This window comes from Mastigoproctus giganteus, chromosome 10, assembly GCF_048544385.1.
Source record: "Mastigoproctus giganteus isolate SK-2022 chromosome 10, ASM4854438v1, whole genome shotgun sequence".
In the NCBI taxonomy this organism is placed as follows: domain Eukaryota; kingdom Metazoa; phylum Arthropoda; class Arachnida; order Uropygi; family Thelyphonidae; genus Mastigoproctus; species Mastigoproctus giganteus.
Genome location: NC_143584.1, coordinates 112,717,369 through 112,731,155, shown reverse-complemented (window position 1 = coordinate 112,731,155; position 13,787 = coordinate 112,717,369). Strand labels below are relative to the sequence as shown.

The following is a 13,787-nucleotide window of genomic DNA, read 5'->3' as shown; positions in this document are numbered from 1 at the left end:
TATGAATATTACCATTGACAAAATAAAGCAAGGAAACAAAGCTTACACATTATTTACTTCTACAAGTTAAGAGGGAGATAGATAAATTTAATATACTGTTAAAATTAAAAAAGATGATAATTAAGGGGGCGGGCGCACTGTTTCGAAGGAGACTTTGCCTTCTTTTGGGATAGAGATAAAAAACTTTTTATTTATTTTTTATTTATTTTTCTTTTTATGAAAACCCAAACACAAGAGGTATTAGAACCTGTAGTACTTAGTACCATGCATGGGCTGAAGGTTAAAAATATGAAAGAAAATACTTAGCATTAGTGTTAGTTGAGGTATATGATGCAAGAAAGCAAGCTTATACAGCATCAGCCAAAAAAAAAATCCCGTTTCACCCATCCGGTCACTTCAAATGTTTGTCTAGTTCATCCTTAAATTTATTTAAGCTGTCAACTTCCAACAACAGATGGAATTCTGTTCCAGCAATCAACTACCCATTGGCTAAAGGAAAACTTCTGCACATCTATTCTACAACTGGCTTTCCTCGTTTTGAATCTGTCCCTCAGGTTCTTAATCTAAGCAAGCGGACGTATCCCATCAGCATGCTCAAACCATTCAAGGCCTTATACACCTCGATTAGATCACCTCACAGGTGCCTAGTCTCCACATGCTGCAACTTGCAGAACTTAAGCCTCTCTTGGTAAGAGCACCCCCTTTGTTTCTCTTATCAATCTTGTTGCCCTTCTCTGTACTCATTCTAGCAACTCTACATCCTTCCTAAAATGAGGCCTGCAGACCTGTACGCAGTATCAAGGTGTGGCCTGACCATTGCCTTATACAAAGGGATAATCACCTCCTCGTCTCTGCTAGCAAAATTCTTATACAGCAGATTCTCGATTAACTGGTATCAGATTAACCGGGAAACTTCAAGACTCCAAATGAAAAAAAAAAAAACCAGAAATCATAAAATTCAAGTAATAACTAGAATTGGTATAAACAGATGTTTTGCAAGTGGTAAATAAGCGGCAAGTGGCATTATAAGTCGTCATTGGGAGATTAGTGTACCTATTATCTTGCAATCCCCACTGTTTTCACACCCGCTGCTCAAAAAAAAAGAAAAAAAAAGAGAGACCAAATGTTTAGTTTGTTTTAGTGCGCCGTGTCGATTGTTATGTTCCATTGCAGCCCAAAAGGACAAATTTTGTTTTGTTATTTTTGTCAGGGATGTCCGAATTTTTTTATAGTAATTTTTTTTTTTTTGTTTAGAAATCATGAAAATGATGGGTAAATGCAAAAGAGTTGCGTTTTCAGTTAAGCAAAACTTGAAATCATTCAAAAGTTTGAAAATTGTGCATCCATTAAATCTCTAAGGAACCATTATAATGTTGGTGATCAAACCATACACAACTTCGTAAAAAATAAAGGGAATCTATTAGATTTAAAATCGACACTGCAAAAAATAAAGGGAAGCATCGTATTGGATACCCGAGTAGTGCGTGGTAAGTTTTTTCGTTTTTTATCTATCGCCATGTTTATTTACGTAGGTTGCTGAACATTTTTCGATACAGTAAGTCCCTGAATTACGCAACTACGGTTTTACGTAAATTTTTTTTCACTCAATTTTTTTTTTAGGATTGTAAAATTTAAAACAAACAAAAATAATAAATAAATAAAATAAGCAATCAATAACAATGATCACAGCACCCACAAATTGCACAAGTGAGATACGGAGTAACAAGCAAAAAAATAGGAAAGAAGAGAAGATTCTTACAATTTTTTTTTTTTTTTTTTATATGACTGAAGATTTCAGTGAAGGGGACACATTTCACCATAATAACGTAAAAACTCACAGAATTCCTGCTATCGGTATTATCGCAAATGCAATAAGATCAAGTTTACTACCCGTTTATAATTAGATGCATGAACAGAAAAGCACAGTAACCTGGAAGGTGCAAATTGTTTAATGGCAGTGACCTCCAGAAATGTGCTTTAGTAAAATGTGAGTTTGTGTGAGGTGATAATAATGTGTTTCCCCCTTAACCCTGTGAAGTTCTTTTCAGAAAATTTCATTTTGACCGTTATCACGGTGCCGACTAAGAGAATAAGTGACAGCGCTTCTAGTAAATCTATCAACAAAAGGAAAGCCATCGATTTGGATCAGAATTAAGGATGTATGAAAATGGCCAAACGTTAACAAGTATTGCGCAGAATTCAGATTTGTCAATAATAATATAGTAGCAATGTGTTATTAGTCATTCCTGAATTACGTAACACTTGACGAAGTAAGAAGTCCTGGAACATATCTCTTACATATGTCGGGGACTTCTGTATTTTTGGATTAACCAGGAAATCGATTATCCAGGATTTGTTTTTTACTATCTATCCCGGAAAATCAAGTGTCCACTGTATATCATTGACAAAATTCCATGGCCTGCTCTGGCAGTCCGTCAGCACTGCTCAGAAAACTTCATATCTGACTGCACAACTAACCTCAGGTCTTTTTCATTCATCACCTCCCTGAGTGTAGTACCACACAGTTGGTATGTTTCTCTTGGGTTACTGCTACCCATATGCAGTACTTTGCATTTATCAATGTTAAACTTCAGTTGCCACTTCTCAGCCCATCTGCCTAACTTTTCTAGATCCTGTTGTAGTAGCATACTGTCTTTACTGCCATTAACAACCCTGCCAACCTTTGCATCATCTGCAAACTTGGACATTAAGCCTGATATACCTTCATCAATATTGTTGATAAATACACAAAACAACAATGGGCCCAGCACTGAACCCTGGGGGACTCCACTAATAACATTAGTCCACGTAGAGCAGTGTTGCCATCTCCCTCTCAACCATCCATTTATCCATTGCCTCAACTTACCCTTAATGCCATACTGCTCCAGTTTGTACAGCAGTCTTCCATGTGCAACAGTATCAAAAGCTTTCCAGAAATTCAAGTATATGATATCAAAATTATTTTTGCATCCAGTTCCTTTGTGACCACGTTGTAGTATCCAATAAAATTGGTCAAACAAGACTTCCTCTTAACAAATCCATGCTGTGTCTGAACTATTACTGCAGTCTTGTCTAGGTAATCCTGTATCACCTCTTTAAACAGTGACTCCATTATTTTCCCCAAAACAGAAGTTAAAATAACAGGTCTATATTTATTTGTGTCACCCTTTGCACCCACTTTGTGAATCGGGGATACATTTGCACATCTCCAGTCTAGTGAGACCTCCCCTGACTCTAAGGATGCTCTCATAATTATGGCTTAGGGTTTGCTTACTTCACTTGCTGCCTCCTTCAATATAACTGGATAGATTCCATCTGCTTCAGGTGCCTTTTTAATGTTTAACTTCTACGATTTCTGCTCCACTTGCTCTCAGTTATTTAAAAATCACTCAGCTCCCTGTTAGAGTTTGATAAACTTCTGGCATTCCCCTCCTTGAATAACTCCATGTTCAAATCTAAATCTTGAACAGTATTTCTTAGTTGGTATGAAAAGCCTGTAGCTTCCAAGATTAATTCCTTGAAGGCTTCCTATTTAGAATGCACTGTTTTTAACATTATCAGTTGATCCCACTGTATAGAATTTAAAAACTGTTGAGACCACTGTAGTCACATTTACGGAAGCAAAAACCCTTCCCTTTACCCTTGATGGTAGTTCCATCTTTAAGTAAATCCCACATCAGTACACTGTGATCACTGTCACCTAGTGGTTTCTTTATCTGCAGATTCTTAATGCGTGAATAATCACTGCTGATAATCATATCGAGAATATTTCTACAGGAACATCGAACATGTTGCTGTAGAAAACAATCCTCCAATAAATCCACAAAAGTCTTGCTAGCATGTGAGTGACCATTCCACAAGTTCCAGTCAATATCTGGAAAGTTAAAATCCCCCATTGCAGGACATTCTGATTTACTGGCCCACTCCCCAGTCCAAAGTCTCTATATAGAGGCAAACGAACCACCACTCCTCCTCAGAAGGAAAATGTTACTCCTCATCTATGCAACCAGACTTAAAAGCCTTCCATATCATCTGAATCAACTGCTCCTTTTCAATCCTGAAAGGATAACATTCTGTAACCTACTGAAAATAGACCAACTGGTATTAGACTAAAAGAGTTGAGTACTGCTGGAATGTTCATTTTGAAAACACACTGAGAGAAACCAAAAAACTGATCTGCCTTGGTCCTCAAACCCACCTTGCTGCGACACCTTTTTTTCAACAATAGGGGAAAAGTCCCTGGAAATCTGTTACATCAAACTACTGCACGAAGGACATGCTGCTAGCAATGCGCAGAGCTGCTTAATATATACTGATGGCTCAAAATCAGATGCCGCCATAGGTGCTGCAGCAGTCTTTCCCTCTTTCACAGTATCTGTATCTCTCCCAGCTGAATGTAGCAGTTATACTACTGAACTGTATGCAATCCATCTAGCTATAGACAATATCAATATCTGTCTCAACACTAAGAGTTTAATATATACAGACTACATGAGTGCACTGTTCGCAGTAAGTAACAATTTCTCAACCCCCACATCCCATAGTAAAAGAAATCCAATCTCGTCTAAATCATTTGAGGAATAGCAATCATGCTGTAAGTTTCTGTTGGATTCCAGGGCGTACTGGCATTGCAGGCAGTCAAGCACCCAAACAGCAGTTCACCTCCATCTTACCAAGTACCCTATATTGATTTCCTAAAACATACCTGACATACCTGTAGGCACCAGTGATTAAATATTTGGAAGACACATACAAACAGTAAATTATTTGAAATTAAACCACAAATACGGAGCTCCAGCTTGAGAACACAGGCATGAAGAAGTAATACTGGCAAGATTGTGCATAGGACACACACACCTGACCTACCTGTTCCTGCTCATGGGCAATGACCTCCTATATGCACGCATTGTTCATCACAACTTATAGTTCGACATATTCTGTTAGACTGTTCGTATTATTCCCATATTAGGTTGGTTTTGTTATTATTTGGTTTTTTTTTTTTTTTTAGGAGCATTAGCAACTAAGGCCATATTGCTCCGGGGATATGCGGTGGTCATTCCCTGACCTTTCCGCTTCTTCCGTATTTGGTGGTGACGGGCTCGAACCCCGGTCTAATCAAGAAGCGTGTGCTACGCACTGCTGCTCCTTCCCACCTGGCTCCTTCCCACCTGGCCCTCCCATATTAGAAATACTACCTTCCTCTCTCTCCACTAACTCTCTCCCCACCTATTGGGAAACAGTGTCAATCTGGATGAGCTTTTTGCTTATCTTAAACAAATTAGACTTTATGAATATATCTAATATCAAATAAGGCAAACTCCGGCACTTCCAAGTATTTGAATAGGCACATTTTGGCCTCAGTTGCCCTTGTGCCACTAAACCTCTACATTACCACTGGCCCACTCTATTTCTCTGCACAATTGTCCATTTATCTCATCAGATATTGTACTCATCAAAGTCATTAGGCCTATAACACACTCCTACTTGCATTTTCCTCTTCCCACTGTCACACCAAACTGACTCGACATTGCACTGTCCACCAATGCCTATTGGATTCACTTCTTTAGATTTTGCATTTCTTAACTAACAGCATAACTCCTCCATTCCTATCCTTTCTGTAATATTGTACTCCCCAAATTCCTATTCTGCACTGTTTGATGCCTCCGTAGCCAGGTGGGCAGGAGCAGCACTGTGTAGCACACGCTTCTTGATTAGACCGGGGTTTGAGCCCGTGACCACCAAATACGGAGGATGCGGAAAGGTCAGGGAATGACCACCGCATATCCTCGGAGCAATATGGCCATAGTTGCTAATGCTCCTAAAAACCAAATAACAACAACTGCACTGCTTATATCTGTGTGACACCTTATATTTGATATGACTGCTTATATCTGATATCCCAACAATATCCTTTGATGTCTTCACGCTGAATTAAATTAAATTAATTAAATCAAATCAATTTATGTCAATTAAATTCATGATTTTAATTGGCATTTTAATTTTAATTTTGATACATAATGTAGTTACTTACCACATAAGTGGTAAGTAACTACATTATGTATGTAATGCAGAATATTTTATATGTACAAATTTTTGAATACTAAATGTTTTGACCAACATTTGTGCATCTTTTCATTACCATTTATTATTGATTAAAAAATATCCTGTGGCACAGACTGCAACTCACAAATACATGTTTCCTTATGGGAATACAGTGCTCGCTTTGTGCTGATTCACTTAATGGTGTTTTTCCAGAACGAATTATCAACGTTAAGCGGAATCACCTGTAAATTCAAAAAGCAAATATACACACACATAATATTAGCTCAGTAGAATGGCTGAAAGAAATACTGAAATGCTTATATTATTATTTTTTTTTTTATTACTTTTTTTTTTTTTTTTTTTTTTACTTTCAGGAAAAATAAAGTGTGAAGCATTCAAAGAAAAAGTATTATGGATTTTGAGCAATCTTCTTAAACATGAAAATAATGAGGTATATTTTAAATAAATAATTTATAATTAGTTTTTAATGTCAACAGTATGAGAAACAAAACTTGATGTCTGTACTTCTGTGCTTAATATTTAAGTATTTTTAATATTATTAAAAAAATTTCATGAATATTAAATTAGATTATTAATACTTTCCAAATAATTCAAGGAAAGAAGCTTATGTATCATCAGCCTCAAAACAAAATAAAAAAAAAAAAATACTGAATTATTATTCGTGTGCCTTCTATTCCTATCTTTTATCTTTCATCCATTTAATTAGTCACTTTTTAAATTATATTATATCAATAAAATCAATACACAGTTACTTGAACAGAATTATAATTATTTACAAACCATCATGCATTACACTTACTAGTTACTTTATCAGACATATTTACTTGCTGGGCAGAACACAAACAAATAAACAAGCAAAAAATAATTTTATAGAACAGTGAACCTGTAAAACAAATTTAATAAAAACAGAAAAAAGAAAGATGAGGGAACCATCGGCATGACTTCATCAAGAAAAATTCATTCCTGTAGGTTTCCCGAAAGTAATATTTCCAGAGTAAACTGCTGAGATTCAGCCAAGCATTCACTAAAGTGTCAGGAAAATTTTTTTTGTTGTTGAAAGATTTATTAGTGAAATCTTATATATTATGCTTAAGTTCTTCAAAATAAGAGAATTTCAAAATCAGAAAGTTTCTGATTCAAAGTAATCTGTTTATGCTGGTTTCTGCTCAGTCTCTTTTTCGGTTTCCCCCCTGAATCATTAAATTTTCTGAAATATAGGAAGTTCACATTGTCTCTTCATTTGTCATTTTCTTAATTTGTTGTTGTTGTCAATCGTGTGCACACCATGGTCTGTTATAGTGCACATTGAGACATATTGCTGTTAAATCAGTTTGCTTTGTGTATTTATTGAAAATTTCTTATAAATTTCATTGGAACCTTAATGATATTTTCAATTATTTAAATATTTTCAAAAATAATATAAAAAAGCTGAAAATATCTGCACATGTTTTAATCCACTTCTTACTGTTATTAATGAAATTAATGTAAATTTTCTAATGAAGTTTATATTTGCCTTTAAAGTAAGAATTTGACAAAAGTGCTAATGAAAATGTTTTTAATGCTAATCATGGATGGTTTAATCACCTAAATGTAATTTATTGTTGCTAAGAGCCTTACAAACAGAAATTACAAACAGAGTAAAATCTTGTTAATACAAACTCGGTTTATACAAAGTACTCATTTATATGAAGCACATGCCATTCCCCTGCGAAAGGATAGGCTTTTATATGTAAATATATTCATTTATTGCAAAATTCGGATAATATATATTACAAAGTTCGTTTTAATCCTGTGAGATATAAGTATTGTTATTTTGTATGTTTAATGCAAATCTTGGCACAGTTGTCTGAATTAGGGAACTGGATTATTGGGACAATAATCCAGTTCCCTGTTTCCCAAAGGATGGCACTTACTTGTTAGAATTTACTTTTGTGTAAACAAAACTAATTTATGGTAGCTATAACATAAGTGGACTCTGAAAAACATCATTGTGAAGGAAGAGCTCTTAAATTAACTAAAGAATAAAAACAGTTTTTCTAAGTTGCTTACATACACTCCCTTATTCTCCACAAAATTAAGGTCAGTTGCAATTGTTACACCAGTTCAAAGAGCCTTTTGCTACAGTACTGTATAATCTATTTTTATGACATTTTATTTGAGCTGATGTCATTTTTGGAACTTGTCTTTAAATTAATTTAAAGTTTGTTTATATTAAATCTCATCTAGCAGTGTTATGGCGATAAAACATAAATGGATGGAATTAAGCCTGGAAATTATACAAGAGGAAACTGAAAATTATACAAGAGGTTGATAGGATGGAATGAAGCAAAATAGACATTGCAAAGGAATACAACATCCCTTTACCTACTTTATCAGCGCTTCCGTAGCCAGGTGGGAAGGAGCAAATATGGAGAATGTGGAAAGGTCAAGGGAATGACCACCGCATATTCCCGGAGAAATATGGCTTTAGTTGCTAATGCTCCTAAAAACCAAAAAAACAAACAAACAAACCTACTTTATCTACAATACTGAAAAACTAAAAAAAGCTTGAAGTTTGTGACACTAGAGCAGCGAAAAAAAAACAGGAAATTAATTCATGGTGCAAAACATGAGGAGCTTGAAACAAAACTCCCAAAATGTGTGCATCTAATTTGCCAATATTGAGTCCAATTTTTCAAGAAAGGACAAATTATCTAGCTGAACAATATGAAATTAGAGACTTCAAATGCAACAGGGGCTGGCTCCCAAGATTTAAAGATCGAATAATTTGGTTTTGCGAAATGTTTGCAGCAAGTCTGGATTAATCAACAAAGAAAAGGCTGCAGACTGGTTGTGTTCTGTACAGTCCATTCTTGAAAAATATGAGGCACAGGATATTTTTAATCTTGATGAGACAGGTTTATTTTATAATTTGCTGCCAAACAAAACATTTGCTGTTTGAGGAGAGTCTTGTCGTGGTGGAAAATTAAGTTCTGTTATGCTGCAATTCAGATTGCAATACAAAACTACATTCACTTGTGTTTGGTAATTTTCCAAGCCAATTTGTTTTAATGAAGTTAGCCAACTCCCCTGTGATTGAGGCCAATAAAAGTGCTTGTTTTCGGTCAAAATTTTTCACTCTTGGTTATCAAAAGTGGACAGAAGAATGGCTTCAGGAAAAGGCATTCTGATGATTCTAGATCGTTGTACAGCACATTCTGCCAGGACACTTAAGTTGACAAATATACGGCTGTTTTTACTTCCCAGTACCACCAGTTTTATACAGCCCCTGGATCAAGGCATTATTTATAACCTTAAGAGAGCATGTAGAGCCTGCCTGATAAGGTACTTGAACTGGAACATAGCAGGAGGGAACAATTTTCAGCCAAATTGGAATGTCTTGGATGCTGTCTGCAATCTTGTTATTGCTTGGGAGAGTATTGCATCAAGTGTAATGATTAACTACTTCAGAAAGAGAATATTTGGAGAGAATATCATCAAAAAACATGATCCAGCAGATGGATGTGATAGCAACATTGAGGAATGGGGGAATCTGAAGGAACATACAGATTTTGTTGGTGAATTTGAAGAGTTTGTGATGGTGGATGATGAAGTTGCTACCACAGCAATGCCAACACCAAAAGATCTGCTGAGCATCAAGCAAACCGATGATGTTTTTGTTACCAGCAAAAGTGAAAAAGCACACCCACACTGCCATCTGAAAAAGATGCCCAAAATGCATTGAGCATAATTGAAAATGTGTTGGCCTGCAGTAATATTGATAAAGAAACAACTATTGTATTTGATAATGTCTGTGCTGTAAAAATGCATATAGGACAAAAACTGTGCAGACAACATTGGATTCTTTCTTTAAATTAGATTAATTTATTAAAAATTTATTGATTTGTATGTCTTTTTTTTTTTTTTTTTTTTGTTAGTTGTTGGCGCATCAGCTTCTGTGGCCATAATGCACCTCCCAAATTTTTGCAATTTACTCTTATCCAAGCCCGAGGCAGGATTGTATCAGACCTTTGGGTTGCCAGGCAGCCACTTTACCCACCTCGCTAGCCTGGTCAGCTTGTATGTCTCCTTTTATATTAAGATTGTAATTCTTTTTACTGTGATACTAAAATATTGTATATATCAAAATATATACAGGCAGTTCCTGCTTTACGAGTTCCTAGGTTTAAGAGTTATTTTTTTTAAAGTACTAAATATCAACAAAATTGAAAATATGAACATTAAATGCAATAAATAAATGCTGCTAAACATTCATAAATATGCCATTTCAAGCCACATACAATACTACTGTGTATTACTGTGCTACTACTGTACATGCATTTGTTCGTTTGTTCAGGCAGAGATGAGGAGGGAGGTCCAACTCTTAAAGAATTTTAGAGAGAATTCCATATTTTAGATGCAATCAAAATAATTAAACGAGCCTGGGACAAAATTACAGAGAAGAACATGAAGGGTGTTTGAAATAAATTGTCCTCAGTTTATTGATAATTTTGAAGGATTTCAAGAACCAGCAGAGATTGTACAAAATGAAACAGAAGCGGTTGCTAACCAATTGCAGCTTGAGGTTTCTATAACTCACGTTACTGATCTGCTTCAAGCACACAATGGAGAGCTCACAAATGAAGACCTGACCTCCTTGAAATGGCAAAATGTGAAGAAGCTAAGGAAGAAGATTTAACAGCTGAAACTCCTGTTTGTTCCTTTACTCTCAAGTGGCTCTTGGAAGGTTTTCAACACAGAAAAAGCAATTGAGATTTTCGAGTCACAAGATTCAAATTTCAAGAGCACTAGAAAAGTTGCTACAGAATTAAAAAGTGCTTATGCATGCTATCGTGAAATTTATAAAGAAAAGAGAAGACTGGCCTGGAAACGTGACTCATGAAGCAGCATTTACGAAGAAGATTACTCCTTGTGCTTCCAACAAACCAACAACGAGTGTGGAGCTAACAATGAGTGTTGAATCATCAACGAGTGTGCATTTAGTCGATAATGATGAAGAATAAACATTCTTTACATTTGTATGACAAATAATTTCTTTATTATTATAATTTGCTTGATTTTAAAGGCTATGTTGTCATTTATTTGGATAAATAAATCATTGTTTAAGCACAAACTATTGTTTTGTTGACCTTTATTTAACGTTACTATGGTCAAATTTCATAGTTGAGAACGTAACCCCTGTTTTTAACATTACATCTATGGGAAATAAATTCCCACTTTACGAGCACTCACTAGGAACGAATTAACTCGTAAAGTCAGGAACTACCTGTACTATAGAATATTTTAATTTCCATTAATTGTTTTTCTCTTAGTTTATCCTAAAAATAAAATAAAACCTTTAAAACATGTGTTATTCCTATTACTATATTGTTAGACAAAGCTTTTGTTTTTATTATTTTATTTTATTAATTTAAATTAATTTATTTTTCATTTATTTTTGATATTACTATTGCTTATTATTATTCTTAGATATATAGCATGTACCAAAAAAAACTAAAATTTTGACACTTTTGGAAGACCTTTTTACTACAAACCTAGTTATTACAAAACGTAAAACTTTAGGTCCCTCAAGGGACCTAAATACAAAGTTCAAACTTTGTATTGATGAGATTCGACTGTAAAAGCAAATAACCAAAAATTAATTCTTTCTTTAACAAAAGGCCACAATATCTGAGTCCTTGCAGAAATAAACTGGTGAATTTTTTGCTTATTTATAGCTTACATGCATGAAGTTTATTTTAAGGAGAAAAACATTTGATGACCTGAAAACATGAATTATGTGGGAGAGGGCAAGACGTTAAGTAAGGAGGGGTTGAGTAGCCAGTTATTTTCCTTTGATTGGTATTTAGTCTTTTTTTTTTTTTTTTTTTTACCTTTATTAAAAGTGATGTGTGAGCTTAAAGAACAACTGTGCTTTTATTCACATAAATAAAATAATTTTTTTGCCTTTGGAACAATTTTTGTGCAGTGCATGCCAAATGCAAGTAATACACATGGAGGTTGATTTGTAATAGTAATAATATTTGCCATATAGTGCAAGGAAGCCAAAGGCTTTTGCTACACTGGCAGAAAAAAAAAATACAAATTATATGCTTCCCAAACTATCCAGTTGATCTTGGAATTTATTCAAACTGTCAGCCTCAACTACCTGTGAGGGTAACTTGTGCCAACTATGAATGACTCACTGACTAAAAGAAAACTTCTTAAAATGTAATCTAAACCTCAAGCCCTGTAATTTTAATTTAAGACCCCTAGTTCTGGAATTCTTTAGAACAGTGAGAGCAATGTACACCTGGATTCCTGTGTAGATGATCCTGCATTACTTCTTTAAACTAACCAGTGACTCCATTATTTCCCCTGGAACAGAAGTCAAGCTAAGAAGTCTGTGATTATTCATGTCTCCCTCAGATCCCCTTTGTGAATTGGGAATACATTTCCACATCTCCAGTCATTACGGACCTCCTCTGAATCAAGGGATGCTTCCATTATCGTGGCTAAATGTTCACTGACTTCCTCTTTTGCTGCTTCCTTTAATATAACTGGATAGATCCCATCCACTACAGGTCCTATTTTTATGTTTCGCTTCAATTATTTCTTCCACTTTTCTATCAGTTATCAAAAAATCATTTAGTACCCCACCAGAATTTAAATCACTCCAGGCATCCTCATCTCTAAAAAATTCCTCATGTATCACTGTAGATGCAAAATACTGAGCAGGATCATCAACAGATAATCCATTCATATCTAGTGGACCAATGTGATTCAACCCCCTTCCATCTACTGTTTACATAAGTAAAAAAGTCATTTCTACTTGTCTTTACCAGTGACTTCTTGTAATCTGCTTTAGCTTGCTTAGTGTCCATGACTTGATTGCAAACTAGCTTATATCTACTATAGACAAAATCTGTATCACCTGATAATTTGTATTCATCCCATGCATTTTCATTTTTCTTCAGTGCCAAAAGTCTCATCAGTTCATTTGATATTCATTTAGGACTGTGCCTTGAACTGTATCTCTTAGTTGGTATAAAAACCTAGCACTTCTACAATAACATCCCTGAATGCTTCCCATTTAGAATTTTATATTGGTAACTTCATCAGTTGTTCCCATTGCATAGAATTTAAAATCCGTATAATACTGCTGTAGTCACCTTTACAAAAGCAAAAGCCCTTTCCCATGTCTTTGATAGTAGTTATGTCTTTAAGTAATTCCAATATGAATACATTGTGACCACTGCTGCCCAGTGGGTCTTTTACCTGCAGACTTTAATGCATGAAGAATCAGTGCTGATAACTAATTCAAGAGTACTGCTTCCTCTTGTTACCTCTCCAACATTCTGCTGTAGAAAAAATAGTCATCCAATAAATACAGTAAAGTCTTGCTAGTGTGTGAGTGACCAACCCACAAAGTCCACTCATAATCTGGAAAGTTAAAATCACCCATTATAAGACATTCAGATTTGCTGGCCCACTCTACATAGTTGTTCATTATACTCCTCACTTTCATTAGGCCTATAACACACTCTTACCCTCATTTTTGTTTTCCTAGTGCTTAAAAGATCTATATTTTACTACATTAGTGTTTTGCTTATTTTCAGAGATTGTTTTTGCTTCTTAATCCTGCTATAATTACAAATTGCTATTAGCTCTGCCATTTAATTATACCTTTGTACTCTGAAAATATTGGGTATATACTCATAATAATTTATATTATGAGTATATAC

At 34.9% G+C, this 13,787-nt stretch overlaps 1 protein-coding gene across 7 annotated transcripts in view; it reads left to right on the top strand.

Annotated features, from left to right (window-relative positions):
* Positions 1 to 13,787, top strand: part of LOC150079226 (lisH domain-containing protein ARMC9-like) — a 446,058-nt gene that overhangs the window by 277,832 nt on the left and 154,439 nt on the right. For all 7 annotated transcript variants that reach the window (XM_090383948.1, XM_090383946.1, XM_090383947.1 and 4 more), the window contains exon 16: positions 6,417 to 6,493. In XM_090383948.1, the coding sequence (XP_090240074.1) occupies positions 6,417 to 6,493 (77 nt within the window). The remainder of the gene's footprint in view (positions 1 to 6,416; positions 6,494 to 13,787) is intronic.